Genomic DNA, 27782 nt, shown 5'->3' with positions numbered 1-27782 from the left:
GTATTCGTATAAAAAACAGCTAACGCATTGTAAAGGTATTAGTTTGATTCGAACATTGAAGTGGTCAATAATCAATTAAGAATTACTTTAGAGACCATTTTTAAACTCTGCCACAATGCTTTTCAAGGTAAGCGTTTTTAACTTGAATTGAAGTCATTTTCTCTTGATTATAGGTGCTTTTCAAATAGTGTTTTTTTATAATTAAAAACTTAAATCAATAGAATGTCTTTCTGCAAGTATTTCATTTAGATTAAATCGTAAGTGAAAGTTTACATTAAACTGTCTCAAACAAAATAATTTTACAATTCCAGTATTGGGAAATTACGAGACTATCTAACGCCGGTATTTACAAACGATGCTTGCATAAGTGAAGCAGCAAATCAAACGCACAGTGTTGAATAATATTGTATTCTGCTGACATTTTCTGTATGACTTAATTAACTTATAATTATTAATAATTGACTTGTATTTGAATTGTATCATTTATTGTGTCATAGATTTACTACCTATCAATTGTATCTTACCATTATTGTATGCCCATGCGGCGGAACACAGCTGATCTATCATACAAATTTAATGACCTGACTTATGTACCTGTGATTTCACAATAAACACAATTTGAATTTGAATAGAGCTCTGTGATTGGTTCGTGTGTCACCCTGTGCGCACTGTAAGACCTCATAGTAATGTTTGTGAATACGGGCGTCAGATAGAATGTAATCTTTACATTCTGTATCCAATTCTTTAATAATCTTGTAGATCTTCCTTGCCGCATCTCTCGCTGTCGCGATGGCGCGCCCACAAGAAGGCCACGGCCACGAACACGAGCACGGACACGACCACCACGTTGGCCATTATGTAAGAATCTCGTTTATTATTTTTATCTAATAAATCCATCGGTTTGTGTTAAAAGAAGAGACAACAATTAGCTAGTATGCAGAGTGAGGTATATACTTAAATCGATGAAATAAAAAAAAGACTCCAACTATTTCTGTGTAGCGTAAAGCAACAAGAGTTGTTTGTACCACTGAGAGTTAAAAAGTTACAGTGTAGATATTTTTTTAAGTTGGGGTCGTACGTTCATTTCTTAGTATTTACAGATTATAATTTGGTGTCACATTTATAAGTAACGGCAAAACTTTGCGAATAAAATTTTCAACGAAAAAAACATTTTCAGCTGCTCCATTAAGAACGCAGGAAATTAGATTAAACTTTTCCATCTTTTTGCTTTGTACCTTGCTCTATCAGTGTCTTACGTAGTTCTTTCCTTCACAGACGCATCCCAAGTACACATACGAGTACAAAGTGGTGGACCCTCACACGGGAGACAGCAAGTTCCAGCACGAGACCCGCGACGGAGACACCGTGAGTGGCGTCTACTACCTCCACGACGCCGACGGCAAAACTCGTATCGTTGAGTACACCGCCGACCCTCACAATGGGTAAGTATTAAAATGGTGCGTCCAGACGGGGCGCACCGCATGCGCACGCGCTCGTGTAAAAAAAATGTTGAATATGGTGTCTTACAAATAGGACAGTGGGGAGGAATGGGATAAAAGAGACTTAAAATGGAAAAGGAATAAAGGATTATATTCTACTTAAGTAATATTGACGGTTCTATGGAAGGTCAAAGGTTAAAGGTTCTACATTGGTGTCAGAAACTCTATCACTTTTCTTTATTTTTAATTTTTCTTTTCTTTTTACAGATTCAACGCCGTGGTCAAACGCGAAGAAGATCACCACTAGCCTAGTATTAGAACTATTGAATTGTGATTAAAATTAAGTATTTGTTAAGTTTGTAAATATACTAGTACCTAGCTAATATCTGTGTTATAATTGTATTTAATTTATATAAATAAATCATAAGAAAATACAAGCACTCATCGTTATTATTTAATATTAAAGGTAAAACACTCCTACGACATCCCAACTTAATATTTAAAATATAATTAGGTACCTAAAACGGTGCAGCTTTGTTCGAAGTAGGAATGTCACTATCATTACTATGATCTGATAAATACGAGTATAATTTGCTGAATTACTTTATATTCATCTAACGTCGACCATTACGAGTGTGTTTATTTATTTAAAAAATAAATAATAATAATTTCAAACACAAATACATAATCTAAATAAGGCACTATGCTTTATTTAATAATAAGTAATTATTCTTTTATGATTTTCTGCAGCACCGGTGTCTCAAATGAATAAAAAGGTTTTACAACACAATCGACGTGAACTGTAATTTTGCCCAACTTAGGTCACGCGAGCAGTTAACTTCGAAAGGGAACTTTACGAATGCCGCAGCTTCAGCCTTGCTATTGATCTCGCCGCCAAGGCCTCAAGTTTTTGATGAACGTTTTCAGCACAGCTATGTATTTCGTGACCAGAGGTGTAACTAAGTAGGTAAGTAAAACGACAGTAAAAATATTATGTCGTCATAAAATATAATTTTAGTGAAAAAAAAACTGATTTCTTACACAACTTTAGTTTTACCGAACCTTTAACAAACATCAAAAATCTGTCAAACCCCATACAAAAATCGCCGGCTATGGTTAGTTACTGTTCAAGTAAGATGATGCAACTCACCCTAGAATGTACTGGCAACCTTTAGTGGTAACAATAAAGTCTACTAAAATCAAGAAAAAATTATATTAAGATAAAATAAAACCAACTAAAATAAAGTTCAACTGAAGAGTTCGAGTCTTCAAAATGTTACAAATTGTTTTTTTAAAACCACATCTAAATCTGTTTAGCCAAACTTAGGTATAATAGACTAATAAATAGGCGTCAAACTGAGAACCTCCTTCTGTTCAAAAACTCTGGGGAATCAGCGAAAACAAATTAACCTTTTGTACTTCTTACATGCGAAAGTGAATGCGTCTTGTTTAGTTTTTTTGTATGGTTTTCTTTTTAAATTAGGTAGGTATATCAAGAGTTCTGCGTGAGGTTTCTGCATAGTGCCACATTTTTACTAAAACTCAAGGGTAGTGCGAAGATATGATCATCAATAAAGCTAAAGTTACTAGATAAGTAGGTACTTACAACAACAGATACTCTGGATTTAAGCGGCTTTTTATTTGTCAACCTTAAGGTCTACAATTATAAAGGTATTGAAAAGATGGCATCGAGTTATTAAATTTTTAGCGTTAAGAGTCGCATCTCATACTAATTTGAAAATTATAAATAACTTGAAAACTTCGACGGGTTCATCCAGTGTCTAAGTAGCTCAGTTGGAAGAGCAGTCGCCCGGCAAGCGGAAGGTCGTGGGTTCAATTCCCGCCTTAGGCAGTTCGATTTTTTCAAGTTATTTATAATTTTCAAAAAAGATGGCACCGACTCAGTCAGCTTTATTCAGTTACCCATTTTAACAAGGTTTAGATAATCGGCTACACTTTTAAGCACTCCTTGAAATCACGGGCCTCTTCTTCTGAACTTTGGCGCCCTTTACCTATCTCTTTCAATTTTCATTATTTTGAAAAAGTTGAAATACGAGTCGAGTATTTTTTGATATAACTTATCTGATGGACTAAGTCAAACTCTTGCTTTTTTTACCCAGGAAACATCCCTATTGCATTGGTAAAATGAAATTGTTAATTTAACCTTTTTTGAGACAAATAAATACTCTCTATCTATCTAAAGTGAAACGGGTAAAAGGATGTTTATCATAGCCGGGTCGTTGATTATTAGGCCAGTAGTATAAATTTTCAGGGTAACTTTGAACAGTAAAAAATTAATGCATAACGTAGGTAGGTACATTTAAAAATTTCAAAGTTACCCAAAGTTAACGTTATGATAATGATGTTTGTAAGGTAATACTTAAGTCAAAAGAGAGCTTACACTTGCAGCGATTAAGTATGTAACTTGATTTTCAAGGACATATTCACACTTACATGTCCACAAATCAGTCCATAAAACCGGTTTAACCTCTGTCAAACCACTTTCTTGTCTTAACAAATTTATTGGTAACGAATTTCGTTTTCGAACTTATAAAAGAAACGCAAATAAACAAATCATAATCATTTAGCTTACAGCTTTTGTTGAGTTAACAACACAAAGAAAAAAAACATGTACTCCAAGGTAATTAGCAATTAATAAGTGTATCTTTCTCAATTAGTTTAACTTACAAACTTACTGTACGGTTCTTTGTTTAAAAAATATAAACTAAACAGTTAACTTTCACGGAAAAATATCAGTTTTCAGCTTTTGACTCTTTAATAGGTACTTAAATATTGTAGATTTTAAAAAAGAAGTTTCAGCTAAAAATAAATGTAAGAACCTAGTGGCCTCAAAATTATGCTCTCAATCTGACAAGAAAAATATGTTTGTCGTAGATCGTCATCGTTGCGGCAGCCCTCGCCATCGCTGCGGCGCGGCCTCAGGGCGGGCACGAGCACGGGCACGCGTACTCCTCGCAGAGCATCGTGCTGCACCAGAGTCACGGCCACGAGGCGCAGAGCCATGGCCACCAGGTGCAGAGCCACGGCCACCAGGCGCAGAGCCACGGCCACCAGCAGCCCGCGCACCACGCTCACCAGGAAGAACACCACGCCGACTACTATGTAAGAGCTTGTCCAGATTTACACGCGTAGCTACACATACCTAGATACCTAAAGGCACATAAGTACTATACGTGCCATAATTTCCGCGAGTATAAGCAGTATAACGTATGTCCTGTTGCAGGCGGAGCCATGGCCACGAGGAGCACCACGTCGACTACTACGTAAGAGCTTTTCCAGATAAACACGCGATTGTCAAATACTAGAATCTCATACATTCCGTCCATATGGACATGCGCACTTTGCGATTCATGTGTAAAACGCTTGCTACTTTCGCCTCGACTCGCGCATTCGCTATTGCGTCCAGTATAACGTATGTCCTGTTGCAGGCGGAGCCCCACTACTCCTACGAGTACAAGGTGCAGGACCCGCACACGCACGACAACAAGTACCACCACGAGACCCGCAAGGGCGACCAGGTGAAGGGCGTCTACAGCCTGCACGAAGCCGACGGCACCGTGCGCATCGTCGAGTACACCGCTGACAAACACAATGGGTAAGTCTTTTACTCTGGAAGAGTTTTGTCATATCTGCAGGTATGAAGTCAGTTCTGTTAATGGATATTCTATGACCCTCTAAAATGCCAGTGTGATCTAATATTGTCGTTCCTTTACAGATTCAACGCCATCGTGAAGCACGAAGGCCACGCCCAACACATCGTCCCCGAGCACCACCACTCGCACCATTAAATAACTACCTCTAAGCTGTGATACTACCTGTTGACTCTTGATAATGTTATGTTAAGTTTTGTAAATATAGTAAATCAATTTCCATAACTGATAACTTTTAATTTCCTATCATTACCTCCATTAATCCTGTAAAATACTTAATAACAAGCCTACCTTCCAGTCTGTTCGATGGAATCTTAATGAGTGGAAGCTGCTAAAGACTGTTCTTTCTGAAAGCCAACACTTAAATTCATATCGTCAACGGTTACATTAATTCGTCTACCTTTATCCTGAAAATACAATGTTTCAATACGTAAAGTAGTTAATTAACTAACGAAATCGAAGTAAAGAGATTTGTAAACAAAGAAACGTTGTTAATGGCGATGGCATATTATAGCTCTTAGAACTGATGGCAGAAAGGCAGAAATATTTTCAAAAAGGGCCACGTAGGGGGGAATCGAAGTAAGTAGGATCGAAAGGGGCCAAGGCCACGTTCAACCACAAGGTGGACCGATAATCTCTTAAAAGTTGCAGAGGTTCGAACCCGCGTCAATCTGAAACTGAAAACTGAAAATAATGTTGACACATTTTTAATAAAAGTTATTGAATCCATCCGAGGAACGCGGGTTCGAACCCCGCTGCCGCTTGACTATTGTAGTGAAACCACTCGTTACGTAACACATGCATAATGTTTAGCTTAACACCATGGTGTTGTTCTTAATAAAAAAGGCTTTTATGAGTACCTACTTAGGCTCCGTCCCTCTCTTTTAAATTGAGATGTAGGGTAAACCGTATAGCTATTGCCCACTTAAGAATTTCAAACACATTGAGATGAAAAATTAAAGAAAGTATTTTAATTATCGACCATTTATGACTTTTTTCTTATAACTCAATAAACTGTTAAACAGAATATTAACAGTTTTTAGTTAAAACTTACGTAACTTAGAAAATATTGAAATAAATTTAAAATCCTCCAAAAAGTACAGTCATTGCCCATTACTTACACTAATTGCCCACATCAAAGCACAGTAATTGCCCAGTATCTTAAAACAAAATAATAAATTTTAAAATGACAAAATAGGCTTTAAATAAACAAAATAAACAAAACATTAAACTTAAATTCTAGTAGTACCTACCTACAGTCTTCAAAATTTCAAAATAAATTGCGTTTGGCCTTATTAACTATAATATCAAATATTTCTTGAGCTGATGTTGATGAGTCAGAATCGGTAGAGACAGAATCATCTACTTCAAAACATAGATGACGCAAAAATTTGAATTTTATATGTAAATTTTATATGTGTTTATTTTTTTATCTTTGATATCAGTTCAAATGGTTGCTCAGAATGTTCAATTAGCTGTTGGTTATTCTTCCCTAAAGTTGTATCTATTTCCTTACAATTAACATTTTCACTAGTAGATTTAGGATTTTCATTTTTTGTATTTGCGTTTGGATTTTTATCAATTTTTTCAAGCCAAACCATATTTATCAGCAATTTATCTTGTAAATAAATTGTTGGATACATCTTGTACAGCTTCGATCGCTTTTTGCAAATTTTCTATGCTATATTGAACTTTTGGATTCTTTGGGCCACTGAAAATGAAACATTAAAAGCCATTTCAATATTTATATGCCTGTAAATTGCAAAACAAGTCTAGCAATGAGCAACTTAAACACTGCTACTGCATGGTGGCAACACTCTAATAATAATTCCCCTGGGCAATAACTATACATTAACATATGGCAATAACTGAAATGATGGTGGGCAATAACTAAAAATATACAGATTTACGTGCAGTGATTACCCACCGTTAAAATGACCGTTAGAAATGAAATTTTATCAGTTATTTTCATTGATAATGGAGAAAACACTTATAATTTCATCATGACTATACACCATTAGTTGAATATTAAATAACTTGCAAAAAAAATTTAACCTCTAAGCAAGTAATTTCTTAGTAAAATTGTTAAAGTCTTTACCTGTTTGAATAACATTTTCACCCGTCTTGACAAAATCCGCCGTAACTGTTTTTATTTAGTGTTTCCTATTGTAAATTTTAAATCTACTGTACATTGATCTCGGAGCCATCTACTTAGTAAATTCAAATCTAACTAGAGTGATTCAAAGTCAGCACCTGACAATATTATTCTTAAAGCGGGCAATCACTACCAGTGGGCAATCACTCTCTGGTTTACCCTATCTAAATATAATGGAAATCTTTGCATTTAACGAACCTATTTAGACAGAAATTATAATTATAACGATTAGGTACCTAAGTAGGTAAATAAAGCACATAGCTCGCCGTTGGGGTAGAATTGTTTCAAGTGGGGACCAGACACTGAAAGACGATAAGTAGGTAGGACTACCTCTCGATGGACGACGAAATGATGAAGATGATTGCTGCAGTGAAGGACCCCATTGTGAATACGAATGAAAATAACTGCAACGCATGACTTATGAAAACTTATAAGATATTATCGACCTACTTCAGATTTACGTGGATGTTATGTATAATAAACCTTCCTCCTGAATCACTCTATCTATTGCTGAAAACTGCGATAAAATCTTTGCGAAGTTTAAAAGATCTAAGCAAAAAATCAGCGGAAAAATATGTGTAGGTACCTACGCTGTAAGAGCTACTTACCTAGACTACTTTAAAACTGCGGATTATCAAGACGCTTCTAACAATGACTTAATTTTACAAATTATGATTATTATAGTAGTTTAGATTAGAAGTAGAAGTGGGCATTGCGTGATTTATCGAGGGTTTTTTAAAACATAAATGTGAAAGGTTGTTAACTTCGCCGACCATAGAATTAGGATCTACCTACATGGGTGTCGAGATCAAGATTTCACTTGGCTATTTTTACGTACTCCTAAATGGGTAAAAAAGAATTGAAATCAGAAAGCCGAGTTTAAAAAAATGATTTTCTGAGATTATTCAGCTAAAAAGATGACTAAAAGAAGCCGTAATTAATCGACGCTTCATATTGAACTATTTTCTCAGTCTATCTCAGTGTTTCAGAACCAAACTATTATGCTCGAATTCGCAGATTCAATCCAACAATTGCGTTGTGTGTTATAATAACATTAGATGGATGTTTATAGTCTTAAGTCATGGTGACCATTTGTGCCTAGCACTGGATCATAAATATCGCATGTCGCGAAGGGACGACCCCAAATAAAATGGGAATGGGCCAGGCTAAGAAGACTGGATCATAAATATATAAATTTTGAAATTAAAACAATCGAACTGCCTAAGGCGGGAATCGAACCCACGATCTTTCGATAATCTAATATCTAATCCATGCAAGTAGAATAACAGAAATGTTACTTTGTTACAAATTACATAAACGAATTTTTAAATCCGTGTCAAGGACGCCGTTCGCAGCCACATACTCGAAACAGGTTTAACCACTGTCATGACCACTTTCTTATGAAAGCATATCAGTGGCAAATAATGTGTTTGTAGTATAAAAGAACATGAATTAAATCAGCATTATCATTCAACTTACAACTTCTGTTGTGTCAACAGCAAAAACTAAAGAAAACATGTACTCAAAGGTAGTTAGCAAAAAGTATTATAATTTAAAATAACTGAACTTTGAGAAGTTGAATTTGCGATTCTAATCAAATATGCGTTTTCTTTAGATCGTCATCGTAGCAGCAGCTCTTGCCGTGGCTGCGGCGCGGCCTCAGGGCGGGCACGAGCACGGGCACGCGTACTCCTCGCAGAGCATCGTGCTGCACCAGAGCCACGGCCACGAGGCGCAGAGCCACGGCCACCAGGTGCAGAGCCACGGCCACCAGGCGCAGAGCCACGGCCACCAGCAGCCCGCGCACCACGCTCACCAGGAAGAACACCACGCCGACTACTATGTAAGAGCTTGTCCAGATTTACACGCGTAGCTACACATACCTAGATACCTAAAGGCACATAAGTACTATACGTGCCATAATTTCCGCGAGTATAAGCAGTATAACGTATGTCCTGTTGCAGGCGGAGCCCCATTACTCTTACGAGTACAAAGTGCAGGACCCGCACACGCACGACAACAAGTACCACCACGAGACCCGCAAGGGCGACCAGGTGAAGGGCGTCTACAGCCTGCACGAAGCCGACGGCTCCGTGCGCATCGTCGAGTACACCGCCGACAAACACAATGGGTAAGTCTTTTACTCTGGAAGAGTTTTGTCATATCTGCAGGTGTGAAGTCAGTTCTGTTAATGGATATTTTATGACCCTCTAAAATGCCAGTGTGATCTAATATTGTCGTTCCTTTACAGATTCAACGCCATCGTAAAGCATGAAGGCCACGTCCAGCACATCGTCCCCGAGCACCACCACTCGCACCATTAAATAACTACCTCTTTGCTGTGATACTAGCTGTTGACTCTTGATAATGTTTTGTTAAGTTTTGTAAATATAGTAAAACAAATTCTATAAAATAATTATCCATACTTTTAATTTTCCTGACCCACAACTTCCTAACTATATGCACTCATTGCGTTTTGAACTTTAAACCTACATTTTTTAATTATCTCGTAACCTTACTTATTTTTGAAGAAAAGTTAAATAAATACGATTTTCCATTTTTCTGGACGAGTACGGGTTAAGATGCAGCATGAGGCAGAGGGATCTGACTTTACCGAAGGTTTTCAACTTGTACTAGAACAATATGATCACATCGTTGCCCTCTGCATCACGTGTGTCAGCTGAGTACGTTTGGTTTTTATCAACATCCTCTTTTGAGACAACATGGTGTTGGAGTGGGTATTGTCTCCAACGATGAGGGAACTCAGAAAAGTGAGGTGCCAAACTGCGGAAAATGGCGGAGGAAATACATGATTATGCATGAATTATATTTTGTGTTTCTATTATTATTCAGGCAGTTATAGTACTGCACAGTATTAATTGCACCACCGTTATATTATACATAGTTTATTGTCTTTACAATGCAAATGGGTGAAGAATACACACACATGCGTGCGTCAATGCTCGCTCGTGATTGTCCTGTCGATTAGATATCTCAAGAGTATAGTCGAGCGTGTTTTGTTTTCGATGCAAACTCGCGGAGATGAACAGTCCTGCTACAGGCAAATGTCTAGGTGAAGTACGCGAGCATCGTTCGAACTGAACCTTAACAAGAATATTGTACTATTTTTTTTGTCCCTAAAAAGGGTGCTTTCCTGTTGTGGGTGTCGACTTAAAAACATCAATTTTGATTCGTTTGATGTTTTCAGGACGATTTTTAGGGTTCCGTAGCCAAATGGCAAAAAACGGAACCCTTATAGATTCGTCATGTCTGTCTGTCCATTTGTCCGTCTGTCCGTCCGTATGTCACAGCCATTTTTTTCCGAAACTATAAGAGCTATACTGTTGAAACTTGGTAGGTAGATGTATTCTGTGACCCGCATTAAGATGTAGATGCAAAAATAAAAAATAATAATAAATATTGGGGGCTCCCCATACTTAGAAATGAAACTCAAAAAATTTTTTTTCATCAAACACATACAACATCTATGGATAGGTCTTCAAAAATGATAACGAGGTTTCTAAATTTTTTTTTTTCTGAACCGAATAGTTTGCGTGACAGAAGCTTCCAAATTGGAAAAAGTTGGTCCCCCCCCCCCCTCTAACTTCTAAAATAAGAAAATAAAAAATCTAAAAAAAACATGTGATGTACATAAGAACATTACTATAAAAACTACCAACGAAAATTGTTTTGAACGAGATCTAGTAAGTATTTTTTATTTAATACCTCGTAAATCGTAAACCGCTTATTACCGCGTAATCTTTCATACAAATAACTTAAATTAAAAAATAATAATTTCATAAATCAATGGTATGGAACCCTTTGTGCGTGAGTCCGACACGCACTTGGCCGGTTTTTTATTTTGGTAGAACGAAAAAATCTACTTTTAGTCAATTGTTGCGATTTAGATTTAGATAAAATTTGAATAAATAATTATTGAAATTCGTTTGTTTTAAATACATAATCTACAGCCCACGCATTCATTATTCTACATTTAAACTCTCTCTTCTCTTTAAGACTTGGAACCGTTAATTAAAGGTGTTAAAGGTTGGAGATATTGAAGCTTTAGAGCTTTTACATAATAACTAACTTTAAACAAATCTATCATATTTTATCCGTGGAAATATAACTAAATAAATCAAAATCTATAAAAAATTCTCCACTATTGGTCCACTTTAGCAAAACAGGAATTTTGTAATTTTATTTTTGAATAAAATCGCTGCAATCAATTTCTTGCAAGATCCTTCATCAAAAATACAATTTAGTAACCCTATTCGATAGTAAAATCTATTTTGTTTGATTGCTATTTTACATAAATTGAAGAACATAGACTAGGGTGGTTCGGGTCAGGGAAAAGAATGGATCAGTTATAGAATTTTATTTGCTATATCTACAAAACTTAACAAAAACATTATCAAGAGTCAACAGCTAGTATCACAGCTTAGAGGTAGTTATTTAATGGTGCGAGTGGTGGTGCTCGGGGACGATGTGCTGGACGTGGCCTTCGTGCTTCACGATGGCGTTGAATCTGTAAAGGAAGGACAATATTAGATCACACTGGCATTCTAGAGGGTCATAGAATATCCACTAACAGAACTGACTACACATCCACAAGTATAACAAAGCGAGCTTTGTTATATCTGTGTTATATCTTTTACTGTGGAAGACCACAGTAAAAGACTTACCCATTGTGCTTGTCGGCGGTGTACTCGACGATGCGCACGGAGCCGTCGGCTTCGTGCAGGCTGTAGACGCCCTTCACCTGGTCGCCCTTGCGGGTCTCGTGGTGGTACTTGTTGTCGTGCGTGTGTGGGTCCTGCACCTTGTACTCGTAGGAGTAGTGGGGCTCCGCCTGTAACAGGACATACGTTATACTCGCTAGCTCGCGGTGGCATGCGCGTTTTTTTTTTGTAGCTAATAGCTAATATCCTGAATGTTAATCCTGTTGTTCGAGTTCATGTGGACGAAATTAATGAGATTCTACTCGTAGTATCTCATAATCGCGTATTTTGACGTGTATTGTTCATCTAGATAAGCTCTTACGTAGTAGTCGACGTGGTGCTCCTCGTGGCCATGGCTCTGCTGCGCCTGGTGGCCGTGGCTCTGTGCCTGGTGGCCGTGGCTCTGCACCTGGTGGCCGTGGCTCTGCGCCTCGTGGCCGTGGCTCTGGTGCAGCACGATGCTCTGCGAGGAGTACGCGTGCCCGTGCTCGTGCCCGCCCTGAGGCCGCGCCGCAGCGATGGCGAGGGCTGCCGCAACGATGACGATCTACGACAAATATTTTATTTATATTGAGGACATAATAATAAGGCCACAAATTCATAGTTACGGTTTCTTGGACAAAACTTCTTTTTTAAAACAATTGTGTATAAAAACGTCAAAGGTGCAAACCCTTGCTGTCTAGTTTCCCAGGGAAAGTGAATTATTTAGTTAACTTTATTTAGTAAGTGAGAAACTAATGACAAAAGCCGTTCAAAGTTAGGTCTAAACAATTTATTTGCAATTCTACTCTATTTTCTAATTAATGAATAATTACCTTGGAAATCATTATTTACTAATTAAATAAATGTATTTTCCTATTGAATCAATAAGACACAGTGGTCACCGGTGGTATGATAAATTCCGAATTCAATATCAACTTTTATACAGAACTCGAAATGGTTTTCGCAAGATTTAAACCTGATTTTTAGTGCATGTGGAAGGTGACCTGTCACACCTACATACTCTCACTTGACTTGAGTTATTAAGCAGTAAGTAAATAAACAGTACCTACCTATCTACTTACCCAAAATATTTTTCATGATGATGCAGGTAAGTAGGTACTAATTCCAAATATGTAGTTTGAAAATGGTAACTTTCAGTCAGTGCAGTGCTTCTGCTGCATCTGCAAAACGTTATTTTTTGGAATTAATCCTACTAGTCCTACTATAATAGTATAAATGCGAAAGTTTGGATATCTGGATGTCTGAATGTCTGGATGTTTGTTACTCTTTCACGCAAAACTGCTGAACGGATTTTGATGAAACTTTACAGTATTATTGTTTATAACCCATATTAACATAAAGGCTATAATTTATGACGATCGGTGACAAACTAAATTTCACGCGGGTGAAGCCGCGGGCTAAAGCTAGTAATCTAAATATATAACAACGAATGACTGACTGACCGACATAGTTATCTATCAACGCACAGCCCAAACCACTGGACGGATCGGGCTGAAATTTGGCATGCAGGTAGGTAGATGTTATGAAAGATATTACGTACTCCACCCCTAAGGGGGTAAAACGGGATCTACGCGTACGAATCGCGGGCGGCCTATAATTTGATAAATAATATGTACTACTTTCAAAAAACTAATACATAGTAATTAATAATATTTCCATACATCACTTAGGTTTGCGAAATCTTATGTTTGCAATACACAAACGTGCAAGTAGAAAGTGACCGACCTTTTAATACCATATTTTGGGGTAAAAGTAAATACAGCTGGTTTCAATAAACTATGCAATGATAAAGATTATGTTTTTAAGAGTATAAATTCGGCAGCCAATTATAATAATTATCAGTTAGCTTCAGCACACTATACTAACTTGTAATCCAAGAAAACTCAAAAATGTTCATCAAAGTAAGATTTGAAAAAAAACTTAAATTAAAAAAGCTATCGCTATTAAATCAATTTTGAAAAAATGCTAAGCAACCGGATTGGATTATTACAAAATGCCAGCCACAAGCACTTTGTTATGCACTTTCTTTACAGAATCGCTATTAACATTTTAAAGACTAGGTACCTACTAGTCATTCTTGTACAAGTAAATTACCTACCTACCTACTACTAACCATGTTTAGTTTACCCCTCCAAGTAAGATAAACTAAAATAGAATGCTTAGTGGACGGGTAAAAATTGGTTGTCGGGAATCGAACTACCGTTGCTCGAATCTAAATTGAACAGTTTAATGCCGACACTGTTGGGCCTTGTTTAAATGGACTTAAGTATTTCTTCTTTTCAGATTGTAACCATGATCGCTGTCGTGGCAGTAGTGTGCCAGGCCGCTGAACACCACCACAAAGTGGCCATCTCGTCGCAGCACATCGAGCGCCACGATGTGCCCGCGCATCCCCCTAAGGACTTCCACCAATACGATGTATGTAATGTTTTAGTGTTGTTTTTTTCACTTGTTTCCATTTTGAACAGAAAATTACGATTTGTTGTTCACCTACTAGAGGACAATTAAAGTAGGTCACGTACGAGTATTTTAAAGCACTCTTAATTAGGTACTTAAATATTTTTTATTTAAATGACCAAACCTTATAACCAAATCAATAATCATCATAAATCAGCTCATTAATTCAAATGCAAGTTTTATTCTAAACAAATTCACTTAAGGTCAGAATTAAATGCTGTGGGAATCTGTAACGTATATAATGTGATCAACATTAGAAACCCATAAAGCTCCAAAACTTGTATGCTCCAATAATGTTAGTGTCAATTCTCGCCTAGCTGATTCTTGGCTATTTAAAACAATTTCCTACATATAATTAATACAAACATGTATATTTATTATGTTGATCCAATTAACCTTTTTGACTCAGGGTCACGCGAAGTACGAGTTCGAGTACAAGGTGCACGACGCCCACACCGGCGACATCAAGCAGCACCACGAGTCCCGCGACGGGCACAAGGTGGAGGGCGCCTACAGCCTGCACGAGCACGACGGCTCCGTGCGCACCGTCAAGTACCACGCCGACAAGAAGACCGGGTAAGAGATGATGCTCGTTTAGACTGAAATCAGAATTTGTGTATTTAGTTCTGAAAAGCTTGCAGCAGAATTAGACTAACGGGATCTTAGGGCCCTCGCCCACGGCGATTCGTAAACGCGCGACAACATCGCTACTAACGCGCGTTAGTCGCATTTGCAACGCACTACAGAAGTGATGCCAATGCGCTACTAACGCACTACAACAGCGCGACTACATCGCTACAAAAAGTCGCCGTGGGCGAGGGCCCTTAATAATGTCAAACAAAATATTGGCATTGCTATTGCGACCAAAGCAAGGGCTCTGCATCTAAGTAAAGAAGTCTCTAATTACATAAAATTTATATTAGAAAAGATCGTTACTAAACTTGATGATAATGTTGGCCTAAAATTTCCTAGACTACCGTAATAAAGTGTGTTCTCCACGCTAGACGTAGAACTCTACCAGTCAGTCAGGCAGTCCACAAACCAGATTCATCTTGTTACAGTATGGTGGGATCTCATTTATTTAGTTCCTAGCTTTCTGCCCGCGGCTTCGCCAGTGAAAAAAGAGCTTTTTTTAGGGTTTTCCCTAAAATTAATTCTTTTTCTCGCCGTAAAATCCATCCTTGAACTTCAACGAACATTTAAAAAAGAATTGTTAAAATTGGTTGAGGTGTTGAGTTATGCGCTACAAATACATTTTGCGATTCATTTTTATATTTATAGATTTATTGTCCTTTCCAGATTCCAAGCTGAAGTGAAACACACCACCAAGCACGTCGAGGAACACAAGCACCATTAAGAAATTCGTTGTTGAATCTACTTTTAAGGCGCCACAGTTTGTTGTTAAATTATGTTTTAATTAATATCGATAGAGACAAATAAAGTTAAATAGTCAAAGCTAAATCAAAGTTGTTTTCTTTTTCCACCTTATTTTAACCGTAACTATAACGATAACCAGTGTTTTTTGTATGGTGTTTCACAAATTTTAGACGTTTTTCAAAATTAAAGAAAAATGGTGCAGCTCAGCCTTAAACTTACAATTTTTTTCATGCTCTACTGTGTATACAGTTTAAGTATACAATGTTGTTGAATGATAGTATTATCATTCAACAATATTGTATACTTAAAAATCAATGTTACAAAATAGCACCTAAGTAGGTATTATAATACGAGATAATCACGATGTCACAGAGAGCTTTAGAAGCCTCAATTTTGATACGTATCTCTGATGCTCAAAAAAAACATTCGTAATCATGAACAACAAAAACAAAATAATTATAGGCTGGCTTCAATACCACTTTCGTTATTAAAAACAAAAGCATTCAATACCAAATTATAAGGTCAACCATCACTGCTTCCAAGTAATATTTCAATGTCAACACATGTTACCAAGGGGCTACTCTTACAGCGAGGTAAACGGATTACCTATTAATGTTAATGAATGACATATCGTTTTTTAATACAATCGACCAGATTTACTAATCTAAACTTATAATATAAATCCAGTTTTATCTAAGGTAGAAATTTTATAGGGACCCTGAGAGTCTAAATAAAGACTCCGTTAATTGAATAGGAAATCGATGACCAATACAATTTGAGTAAAATATTTTATAGAAAAGCATAGTAAATGACAGATTTACACATCGTAGAAAAAGATTGACATAGTTTTAATGCAAATTATACTTATTAAATGGCCTGACTCGTCGACCTTGTCACACCCAAAATTCACCTAGTATAAAAGCGCTTGTTACCGTACGTAATGCATCAGTTGTATCATAGTCATTACAACAATGTTCTCCAAAGTGAGTGTCTATCATTGGAATACAAATGTGGATTAATAAGTGAAGTGTGTGCAGGACTTTTATTGAAAGTGTGGTTTTATTCACAGATCGTAGCTTTGAGCGCCATCTTGGCCGTCTCCGCGGCTGGTCTCCTGCCGGAGCCGCACTACTCCTCCGCCGCGGCCGTGTCCTCCCAGAGCATCGTGCGCCACGACCAGCCCCAGACCTACGCCACCAAGCTGGTGGCCGCGCCCGTCGCCAAAGTGGCCGTAGCCGCCCCCGTGTACCACGCCGCCCCCGCCGTCGCCTACCACGCCGCCCCCGCCCACTACTCGTCCGCCGACGCCGTGTCCTCCCAGAGCATCGTGCGTCATGACCAGCAGCCCTCGGCCAAGCTCGTAGCCGCCGCCCCCGTGTACCACGCGCCCGCCCAGGTCGCCTACCACGCGCCCGCCCAGGTCGCCTACCACGCCGCCCCCGCCGCCGTGACCTACCACGCAGCCCCCGCCCCAGTCGCTTACCACGCTGCCCCCGCTGCCGTCGCCTACCACGCCGCCCCTGTCGCCAAGGTGATCGCCCCCGCCGCTAAGGTCCTGGTCGCCCACCACGAGGAGGAATACGTAAGTATACTGTCAACACAGAACACATGACTGCAATCTGTAAAGAGTGAAGTGCGTTCTAATCGTAGCTTTGTTTCCCAGGCTCACCCCAAATACGAGTACTCGTACTCCGTCGCCGACGGCCACTCCGGCGACAACAAGTCCCAGCACGAGAGCCGCGACGGCGACGCCGTGCACGGCGAGTACTCCCTGGTGGAGGCTGACGGCTCCATCCGCAAGGTCGAGTACTCCGCCGACGACCACAACGGCTTCAACGCGGTGGTCAGCCACTCCGCGCCCGCCCACCACGCCGCCCAAGCCCACGCGCCCGTCCTCCTCGCTCACCACTAAGTCAATTTAAACGAACGAAACATAGATGTAGCTGATAAGAAATGCATTGTAAATAGTGCTTATTTATTACACAAAATAAAGAGATCAAACTCTTAGTTTCGATTTTCATTTTGGTTAGTTTTACAATTCGTATTCTTAATTATTCTCGAAACAGTCCTCCTATTTATGAAGCAAATACCTTACTGCATTTGCTTTGCTGCCAAGCCTTATCTTGTAACAAGACAACATCTCAATTTCAATAGAAAATAAGTCTGTCTTTGTATGATGATTTGTTTTTTTTAAATGCCAGACTCAGTAGGTGTTCTATAAATTATCAAAATATCCTACTAATATCCGGTACCTACTTCAAGAAGACTCCCGTACTTACTGCATGAAAAATAATGAGAGCGTAATCGTTTAATCGTAGGTAATAGTCATGACAACGGATTGTTAAAAGCTTACGAAAAGCTCGAAAACGGTGATCATTAACAGTTTATTCGTGTAAATCAAGCGAGATAATATGCGTGACGATTCTCTCAATGTGTCATATTTTTTAAAATTTAAATAAGTAGCAGGACCTTACAATTTGAAATTTACTTATTTTGTGAAGAAATGAAATGTTAATAAAGTTGGTGAATACGCTTATCTCATGAACTTTTAGTATAATTATAGCCTATTTATATCATCACGCTAAGGGTGGATTAATAAGTAAGATAAGTGGCGGGCCACATGGAAAGCATTGGGGAGGCCTATGTTCAGCAGTGGACGTCCTATAATTGAGATGATAATAATGATGATGATAAGGGTGGATTCGACCAAACAAGAAAAAATATTAATCTCAGAATAAATCGTCAGTTATTCGACATTTTGACATATTTCCCATACTGAAACTGTCAATGTGCCAGTTATACCAGGAGTTATTCTCGGATAAAAGTTTGGTCGAATCGGGCCTAAATCAAGTAACTATTCCACGCGGACGAAGTCGTGAGCAGAAGCTAATCGGATTAATAAGCTCATTGCTAGCGAACTTGTTGCACCTGTATTTTTAACCGACTTCAAAAAAGGAGGAGGTTCTGAATTCGAGTGTATATTTTTTTTAATATTATTATTTTTTGAATTGTTATTTTATGTATGCTATACCCTACCCTACCAGCGCTTCGAGACCAACATTTGGCAAGTGCTGAGAAGAAGCGCCGCAATAAACTCAGTCGCCACTCGCCACTGTGTGCCGGTTCATCATCATCATCATTTCAGCCATAGGACGTCCACTGCTGAACATAGGCCTCCCCCAATGCTTTCCATGTTGATCGATTGGTAGCGGCCTGCGTCCAGCGCTTCCCTGCTACCTTTACGATGTCGTCGGTCCACCTTGTAGGTGGACGTCCCGTTGTGTGTGCCGGTTGATATGAATAAATAGAAATAGCAGTAGTAGGTACCTACATTATTGATTCAGGAGCAGTTCTCTGTATTTACCAGGCATTTTTGTATGTTGTATCTTACAAGATCTTATATAACTTAGTAATTTAAAAATAATAAGTTACATATTGGATAAATTAGGTATTAATATAAAATCCACGTTATGAAATTCAGTCTAATATGGTGATACTATTTTCAACCGACTTCAAAAAAAGAGGAGGTTCTCAATTCGACCCGTATGTTTTGTTTTTTTTTTTTTCTATGTTTGTTACGCGATAACTCCGCCATTTATGAACCGATTTGAACAAATCTTTTTTCAGCGTATAGGTAATACCTCAAGGGTGGTCCCATTTAAATTTAATAATAAAAAAAACAACCCCCAAGGGTGGAAAATTGGGGATGAACTTTTTATACGCAATATCTCCGCCGATTATAAACCAATTAGAACGATTACTTTTTTGTTGAATAGGTATTATCAAAAGGGTGGTTTCATGCGAATTTGAAGAAAATATTTCACCCCCAAGGGTGGAAAATTGGGGATGAACTTTTTTATAATATACATTAAGAATATGGTCTCAATGTACTGCCTACCTTCAGTGGTAACATCAAGGTAATAATTAGTTAACTAAAAAGCAAGAAATAAGTAAAATTTTATAAAAAAAAAAAAAAAAACCGACTCCAAAAAACCTACACTAAAAAGTAGAAAAATAATTACTAGTTACCTACTTATTTATTAGGACGAATTATTAATATTTATGTAGGTATACCATGATTGATACTTTTGGAGTCGGTGCAGGCAAACTTTACATGTTTCATAATCTTGGCACCGACTCCAGAAGTATCAATCATGGTATACCTACATAAATATTAATAATTCGTCCTAATAAATAAGTAGGTAACTAGTAATTATTTTTCTACTTTTTAGTGTAGGTTTTTTGGAGTCGGTTTTCCCATTCATTCTCACCACTGCGATTCGTGTTCAGTAAATAGACTACTTTACCGTCCCTGAATACTCAATCGACGAAGGTTTTTAAGCCATCGTTGCAGCTTCAGCAAAAAAATAATAGATGGTATTCGTAGCTAAGGTGGTATTATGCTTCAGTTCAAAGATGATGACAGAATGACTCTATAGTCATTCTGCTTGCGTGCGTCTCATACAGTCCGTGTCTATACACGGTATGAGACCCACACAAGTAGTTAGCTGATAGCTACCTATCAATAATATTTTTGGTATAAAAGTTGTAACGCAAAAAAAATTATCGCGGAAAAAACGGTAGGTATAATATAGCAGAACCATCAATCCCTAATTTTTAAATGACCCCTATGGTAACACATAACAGGAATTTTGTTTTCATAGGGGTCACTTAAAAATTAGGGATCGATGGTGAAAACGGGCATAAGTAGATTGAATTCACCTATTTTATCGGGCTTTAAATACAAATGTGTACCTATAATGTAATGTAGGTTTTTTTTAATTTTAGTAGATTTGCTGTGAAGACGTCTATTAATTATGAGAGTTTATTATGTAAGTATATTTAAATTTTAATACCAATAACAGTTTTTTTATGAAAAGGAAATTGGTGATTGATTAAAAATAGTGTAAATTTATATCACATTTGCTGTTTTATTTAATTAATAAATAATTACTATTAACACGTTTTGGTTCATAACACTATTTTTTGACTAGTGTTTTATTAGTGGTGAGCGAGGAGGACGGGCGCGTGGGCTTGGGCGGCGTGGTGGGCGGGCGCGGAGTGGCTGACCACCGCGTTGAAGCCGTTGTGGTCGTCGGCGGAGTACTCGACCTTGCGGATGGAGCCGTCAGCCTCCACCAGGGAGTACTCGCCGTGCACGGCGTCGCCGTCGCGGCTCTCGTGCTGGGACTTGTTGTCGCCGGAGTGGCCGTCGGCGACGGAGTACGAGTACTCGTATTTGGGGTGAGCCTGGGAAACAAAGCTACGATTAGAACGCACGTCACTCTTTACAGATTGCAGTTATGTGTTCTGTATTGACAGTATACTTACGTATTCCTCCTCGTGGTGGGCGACGAGGACCTTAGCGGCGGGGGCAGCGTGGTAGGCGACGGCAGCGGGGGCTGCGTGGTAAGCGACGGGGGCGGGAGCAGCGTGGTAGGTCACGGCAGCAGGAGCGGCGTGGTAGGCGACCTGGGCGGGCGCGTGGTAGGCGACCTGGGCGGGCGCGTGGTACACGGGGGCGGCGGCTACGAGCTTGGCCGAGGGCTGCTGGTCATGACGCACGATGCTCTGGGAGGACACGGCGTCGGCGGACGAGTAGTGGGCGGGGGCGGCGTGGTAGGCGACGGCGGGGGCGGCGTGGTACACGGGGGCGGCTACGGCCACTTTGGCGACGGGCGCGGCCACCAGCTTGGTGGCGTAGGTCTGGGGCTGGTCGTGGCGCACGATGCTCTGGGAGGACACGGCCGCGGCGGAGGAGTAGTGCGGCTCCGGCAGGAGACCTGCCGCGGAGACGGCCAAGATGGCGCTCAAAGCTACGATCTGAAATTTTTAAGTATTTATTAGTTATCTGTATTATAATAAAAAATATGTATCCTTATATTAATATACTTTTGCTTACTTTGGTGAACATTGTTGTGCTTGTCTGATACACGACTGATGCATTGAATGAGTAGAGGCGCGCTTTTATACTACATGATGTGTTTCGGGTGTCACAAGGTCAACGGGTCACAGAGCTGCTGCCTGTGTTTCAGACAGCTTTCTTTATAGATCACCTTAATAGATACTAGATTGTACTTTAACTCCATTTAATATGTTGTTAAAGGTAAATAAATAAAAAAGTTATTGATAGGTTACAGATTCAGAATACTTAAACGACCTTTACGAAATACATGTACACATAACATACTTGCCCCTTACATAGATATATAATAAAAGCTAAATAATTTCCTCAATTTTAGAAGCTCCTAGCTACAAGCGTTTACTCGTTTCAACAAAGAAGATGCGCATTAACGCGAGCTTTGACCTTACAACTTACGTTAATACAATTTTGCAGCTGTGATTCATCCATTCATAAAGTAAACACAGTGATTTTACTATATCCATTATGTCACGTCACGTTTAATGTTTTTCAAGCTTTTATTTGGCTCCCAGTAGGCCTAAGATGCGCGCCGTGATAACTTTTATCGACGTCAATTTGTATGGGCAAAATCGATAAAATAGCGTGATAACGGCCTATCACGGCGCGCATCTTAGGCCTACTGGTGTCTGTTAGTTTCAGATTAAATATAAGTTTTGAGCTCAAATTAATTTACAGTAAAGCCTATTAAAAACATATCGAACGACGATGCAATATTTTGGGTTCATACACGTGTTTGAATGATGAAAATGTTAACTGAATGGCTTTTTAATAATATTAAAATTAATGAAAAGCTATATCAAACTGCTTTTTTATTTTCGTGAAACTTATGTTTGTACCAAAGAAAGTTGTGTACGTTATTCTTATCTAACTTTAGTAACTTTAGTAGAACTCATTTCATAGGCAACTACTTCAATAATAATTTGTATAACAAGCAAAATCAATTTAGTAAACCAATAATTATGTGGTTGATTTTTCAGTATGAATATTGCATCCCATGAAAAGCTTCTCTACATGAAACGGAGTTTTCAAAAGGCTTTGAATTCAGCTTTGTCAAACGGTAAAGCCCCGCTGAAACCTGTTCAAAACGAAGCAGCTCCTGCACAATTTTTCGTTATTACGTAGCGCAGGGAAACTTGGAGGAGGCAATCATTAGGTGAGGTCGTTGATTGGATGTTACAATTCTACATAGTCGTGATGGTTACCTACATGTACATTTATAACGGTCTCAAATGAAATGATTTATCATTATTTTTCATTTTCGCATTTCTGTAGTATTCGTCTTAAGAAGAATACGTTGCTTGTTGCGTACTTAAATATAACTTTAATTATCATATTATGTAAAATAATTCAATAAGGCAAACATTCTGTTTTCTTTAGGACGAACTTTCTTTTTTCACTACACTACCCTCGATCCTTATTCCTTTGCGAGGTCATGGCAGGTCATTTTTAGGGTTCCGTAGCCAAATGGCAAAAAACGGAACCCTTATAGATTCGTCATGTCTGTCTGTCCGTCCGTCCGTCTGTAAGTAAGTAGATGTATTCTGTGAACCGCATTAAGATTTTGATGCAAAAATAAAAAAATTATAATAAATATTGGGGCTCCCCATACTTAGAACTGAAACTCAAAATTTTTTTTTTCATCAAACATGTACGTGTGGGGTATCTATGGATATGGATTCATGAGTCCTATGTTTGTTCGAAAGTTGTGTATGTTTAGATTTTACATAAGTAAGTAGTGTAAAAGTTTCATTACGAGTAATTTCTTAGGCAACTAACTACTTCAATAAGCATAATTCATAATCGTGCAGTAGGTATAATAGGTCAAAAATATCCTACGGAAATAATAAGTCCACATTTTTAATACATAAGTATCGAGTAAAAATTAAAATGTAAAGCAAGGTCAATGACAAAATAATACATAATTATACACGTGTGGCATTTAGGTACAAAAAGACTAAAGTTTTGGCCTAGTTTTAAGGTCATGGATAGCAAGCATGTACGATCACGTCAGAAGGCATTACGCACTTCATGTGTTACACATTAATACATTTAAAAAAAAAAGTTCAAAATTGTGAGACTCAAATGATAAGATAAACTTAAAAGAACAGTCGTTTTACCAATTAAAGGAAGTGGTTTACTATGTAATAAATTCTGTGTCGTTTCGGATCCTTTATAAGTGATAATTTCCGCTCCAATAGCGATTAATGCCGTTTTCACCATCAATCCCTAATTTTTAAGTGACCCCAGCACAGTGGGATCACATAACAAGAATTTTGTTTTCATAGGGGTCACTTAAAAATTAAGGATTAATGGTCAAAACGGGCATAAGTCTCCCAGCTGACTTGGATATTGTTTTATGTACGTACTTATCATTTCTCGACAAAATCTATTACAGAAGCCCAACACCATAATATTATTGAAGTCTCGCACTACGAGTAGGTACGACCGTCCTGATTCCTTGAAAATAGTCAGGTACGGTGTAGTCTTAGAAATATTTGTATGCTAGTTTTCGCACTATGTAGACCCGATTTCCGTCATTTAATTTCTCTAATTAGTTTTCTAGATCCATAATTATTATCCATATTATTAGGATAATCATAATGAACTCGAAACCTTCTGTGATTATAATTTTGTAGACTGACAACCAAACTACGTGTATATTTTCCCTTGGAGAGTTACGGATAACGTCAAATATGTACAGTAACGTATTGAAATATATTATTTTTCAAATTCCAAAAGATGGGAAAAGATATTCAGATTAACTGTACATTATCAGTATTTACATTTATTGCGCAGATGCATACGTAATCAAGCCGCATGCATCTGCGCCGAAATATCGAACATTCATCAATAGCAATATCTACCTACAAGGTCTAAATATCATTGTTTTGGTTATCACGTTCATTATGACATTTTTGTTATTCTACTGCCCCTTAAATTCCTAAGCTGCATCTATTGGTTGGTTATACTTATTTGCATGCATGCATACATTCTCAATGCTTTCCTTTCTCTCTCAAATCAATGAGGGAGTAACTTTCAGCATTAATGTATTGTGCAGTGGTGGTTTAGTAAAAATACATACGTTTTAACAATCGTTTTTTATTTATAAATAATTGACTATTTACAACATTTACTCTTTCTCAGAGTAATAATAATCACATTCTGTCAGTCAGTATTGCTTAGTGGTCCAACGTTTAGTGGTGAGCGAGGAGGACGGGCGCGTGGGCTTGGGCGGCGTGGTGGGCGGGCGCGGAGTGGCTGACCACCGCGTTGAAGCCGTTGTGGTCGTCGGCGGAGTACTCGACCTTGCGGATGGAGCCGTCAGCCTCCACCAGGGAGTACTCGCCGTGCACGGCGTCGCCGTCGCGGCTCTCGTGCTGGGACTTGTTGTCGCCGGAGTGGCCGTCGGCGACGGAGTACGAGTACTCGTATTTGGGGTGAGCCTGGGAAACAAAGCTACGATTAGAACGCACTTCACTCTTTACAGATTGCAGTTATGTGGTTGTGTATTGACAGTATACTTACGTATTCCTCCTCGTGGTGGGCGACCAGGACCTTAGCGGCGGGAGCGATCACCTTGGCGACAGGGGCGGCGTGGTAGGCGACGGCAGCGGGGGCAGCATGGTAAGCGACTGGGGCGGGGGCAGCGTGGTAGGTCACGGCGGCGGGGGCGGCGTGGTAGGCGACATGGGCGGGGGCGGCGTGGTAGGCGACTTGAGCGGGGGCGGCGTGGTAGACAGGGGCGGCTACGGCCAGCTTGGCAGACGGCTGGTCATGACGCACGATGCTCTGGGAGGACACGGCCGCGGCGGAGGAGTAGTGTGGCTCAGGCAGAAGGCCAGCCGCGGAGACGGCCAAGATGGCGCTCAAAGCTACGATCTGAAATTTAAAAATATTTATTAGTTAAATGAATAGCTAATTAAATTAATGAATTATTATTTTAATTTTCTCTTAACTTACTTTGGAGAACATTGTTGTGCTTGTCTGATACACGACTGATGCATTGAATGAGTAGAGGAGCGCTTTTATACTACAAGATGTATTTCGGGCGTGACAAGGTCGACGGGTCACGAAGCTGCTGCTAGTGTTTCGGACCAGAGCTTTCTTTGGAGATCATATAGATAAAAACTAGATTTAAAATAGACTCTCTGAAGCTGCAAGTATGAATTCATAACTAAAATACTTTGAAAAATCCCTAATTTGGCTATTGATGAATAAGTAGATAATGTTATTAGTATTATCTTAACAACCTGTCACAAAAAAATGTACATCCAATCCAATCTAAATTAATAACAAATTCATTTGCAAGCTGCATTAATTGATGATGCGCATGCTTAACGCGAGCTTTGACCTCAAAGATTATGTAGGTAATTGAATGGTGATGATTCATCCATTCACAAGTCGTTGATAAATAAAACGAAGATGATCTTGTAATACTACAGACGAGACGAGACCGGTCTGTCTGCCGAGTCACATTTGCCATTTAAATGTGAATTTCACTGGCATTGTATGCTCATAAATAGATAAGTTACTTATTTACTGCCTAGTCATTTGATTCGATTTGTATTTTTGTTGAACTTTAAACATGATTTTTTTTTTACTCAGAAAAGTTTTTGAACAAGATGAGAATCGTTTCAGCCAAATGACGTCCACTGTTGGACAAAGGCCTTCCCCAAGGCTTTCCATAAGATGAACCATGATTCCAAGGCTTTTCTTAAACATAAGAATATGGTAAAGAAATGGAAGCGAATTCCCGACCTTGCGCTTGGCAAGTGACTACTCGAATTACCGACCTTCATTGACCAAAAAGTAAAACATTGGTATCAAAATTTTGAAGCCATTTTATGCCGCGAATATTATCTGTATTTTATTACTTTGCTCGCATTTCCAACGGAAATAAAAATCACATTACCGTATACCGGTTAAAAAGTAGAGTATAAAGCAAAGTTCAATAACAATATCAGTTAATTATTACAGTATGGCATTTCGGTACAGAGTTACAGGCACAAAGTTAAAGTTCTGACCTAGTTTTAAGGTCATGGATAACCACATAGCCGGTGAGTTCGCGTCAAAAAGTATTACACACTGCATGCATTATATTTTATTCATAACAAAGATCATGTGTGAGGCCCAAGCGTTAAAATACAGCGGTGAAAACTTTTTCCTGTTTCGTATTATCTGGTTTACATGTTTTTTCACTTTTAGGTGGTGATTTCGTTCAGTAATATTATGTCATTTGTTAAGTATTCCTAATGGACTGAGATAAATAAGTCTCATTGAACATAAATGATAAATTCTTACTTTTAAGTAACCTAAATTATAAATAATGAACTGCCTAAAACGGGAATCGAACCCACGCACCTTTCGCTTGCCGGGCGACTGCACTTCCATCTGAGCTACTTAGAACCTTGACGATAACGATTCCTTGACGATAGCGGTTCGATTTTTTTCAAGTCACTCTGAGTAGCAACTCTAAATACTAAGAAATTTTGATAACTACTTTTACTAAGAAAGGGATTTTGTTTTTCGCTTAGATTGTAAAAATGACACGACTCTTTTAACTTGCACCAAACACGAAATGCCTGAGGCAATGGCCCACACTCAATCATGTGTCAACAACTTATCTTCCATTTGTAGATAAACTATACACAAATACTTGAACCACTTATTTAGAATAGATTTCTTACTTAATTCCAATCAATTTGAATGACATGTTTTTTTAAATACATTGTCCTACTATTTATCGAGCTTCTACGAGTAGACTCAATGTTACATTTTTAAAATGTCAACATTCGTTTTTGTAAGAGATTTTTGAAAATATACCAGTCAGTTTAGTTAGAATTTACATTATCTTTTGTTTACAAGTAGATCAGTCAACCACAACCTATTATTATCAAAATTATTATTTTGATGATGTAAAAGATGATCAAAATATTCTGTGTAGTTAGACTCAACTGACCTAGAAAAAAATATGCCGTTCTCGTGTGTATATTTGATCCAGTTCCGTTAGGCTAGGGAAAACATCTCTATTGTTAT

General features: G+C 38.5%; 8 protein-coding genes across 8 annotated transcripts; 5 read left to right on the top strand and 3 right to left on the bottom strand.

Moving 5' to 3' along the window:
* Positions 1-47: 47 nt before the first annotated feature.
* Positions 48-1824, top strand: LOC135071178 (cuticle protein 7-like). The gene is made up of 4 exons (XM_063964945.1): positions 48-127; positions 760-858; positions 1276-1442; positions 1707-1824. Exons 1-4 carry the CDS (start codon positions 116-118, stop codon positions 1744-1746), a joined length of 318 nt encoding a protein of 105 aa, XP_063821015.1. The 5' UTR covers positions 48-115; the 3' UTR covers positions 1747-1824.
* A 2178-nt stretch (positions 1825-4002) lies between these two features.
* Positions 4003-5335, top strand: LOC135071162 (cuticle protein 21-like). The gene is made up of 4 exons (XM_063964931.1): positions 4003-4080; positions 4335-4562; positions 4889-5055; positions 5176-5335. The coding sequence occupies exons 1-4, from the start codon at positions 4069-4071 to the stop codon at positions 5246-5248; spliced, it is 480 nt and encodes a 159-aa protein (XP_063821001.1). The 5' UTR covers positions 4003-4068; the 3' UTR covers positions 5249-5335.
* Positions 5336-8745: 3410 nt separating this feature from the next.
* Positions 8746-9681, top strand: LOC135071164 (histidine-rich glycoprotein-like). The gene is made up of 4 exons (XM_063964934.1): positions 8746-8793; positions 8881-9108; positions 9230-9396; positions 9517-9681. The coding sequence occupies exons 1-4, from the start codon at positions 8782-8784 to the stop codon at positions 9587-9589; spliced, it is 480 nt and encodes a 159-aa protein (XP_063821004.1). The 5' UTR covers positions 8746-8781; the 3' UTR covers positions 9590-9681.
* A 1947-nt stretch (positions 9682-11628) lies between these two features.
* Positions 11629-12874, bottom strand: LOC135071166 (histidine-rich glycoprotein-like). The gene is made up of 4 exons (XM_063964936.1): positions 12802-12874; positions 12309-12533; positions 11951-12117; positions 11629-11793 (listed from the first exon to the last, which is right to left on the bottom strand). Exons 1-4 carry the CDS (start codon positions 12811-12813, stop codon positions 11721-11723), a joined length of 477 nt encoding a protein of 158 aa, XP_063821006.1. The 5' UTR covers positions 12814-12874; the 3' UTR covers positions 11629-11720.
* A 936-nt stretch (positions 12875-13810) lies between these two features.
* LOC135071175 (cuticle protein 8-like) lies at positions 13811-15897 on the top strand. The gene is made up of 4 exons (XM_063964944.1): positions 13811-13890; positions 14273-14407; positions 14856-15022; positions 15746-15897. The coding sequence occupies exons 1-4, from the start codon at positions 13879-13881 to the stop codon at positions 15801-15803; spliced, it is 372 nt and encodes a 123-aa protein (XP_063821014.1). The 5' UTR covers positions 13811-13878; the 3' UTR covers positions 15804-15897.
* Positions 15898-16777: 880 nt separating this feature from the next.
* LOC135071144 (cuticle protein 18.6-like) lies at positions 16778-17830 on the top strand. The gene is made up of 3 exons (XM_063964914.1): positions 16778-16806; positions 16893-17405; positions 17487-17830. Exons 1-3 carry the CDS (start codon positions 16795-16797, stop codon positions 17733-17735), a joined length of 774 nt encoding a protein of 257 aa, XP_063820984.1. The 5' UTR covers positions 16778-16794; the 3' UTR covers positions 17736-17830.
* Positions 17831-20734: 2904 nt separating this feature from the next.
* Positions 20735-21755, bottom strand: LOC135071145 (cuticle protein 8-like). Its single transcript, XM_063964915.1, has 3 exons — positions 21726-21755; positions 21155-21646; positions 20735-21073 (listed from the first exon to the last, which is right to left on the bottom strand). Exons 1-3 carry the CDS (start codon positions 21735-21737, stop codon positions 20825-20827), a joined length of 753 nt encoding a protein of 250 aa, XP_063820985.1. The 5' UTR covers positions 21738-21755; the 3' UTR covers positions 20735-20824.
* Positions 21756-24829: 3074 nt separating this feature from the next.
* On the bottom strand, positions 24830-25752 carry LOC135071153 (cuticle protein 8-like). The gene is made up of 3 exons (XM_063964923.1): positions 25707-25752; positions 25272-25625; positions 24830-25189 (listed from the first exon to the last, which is right to left on the bottom strand). Exons 1-3 carry the CDS (start codon positions 25716-25718, stop codon positions 24941-24943), a joined length of 615 nt encoding a protein of 204 aa, XP_063820993.1. The 5' UTR covers positions 25719-25752; the 3' UTR covers positions 24830-24940.
* Positions 25753-27782: the final 2030 nt, after the last annotated feature.

The sequence above is a fragment of the Ostrinia nubilalis genome, chromosome 4, assembly GCF_963855985.1.
Source record: "Ostrinia nubilalis chromosome 4, ilOstNubi1.1, whole genome shotgun sequence".
NCBI classification, from domain to species: domain Eukaryota; kingdom Metazoa; phylum Arthropoda; class Insecta; order Lepidoptera; family Crambidae; genus Ostrinia; species Ostrinia nubilalis.
This window is presented reverse-complemented; position numbering and strand designations above follow the sequence as displayed.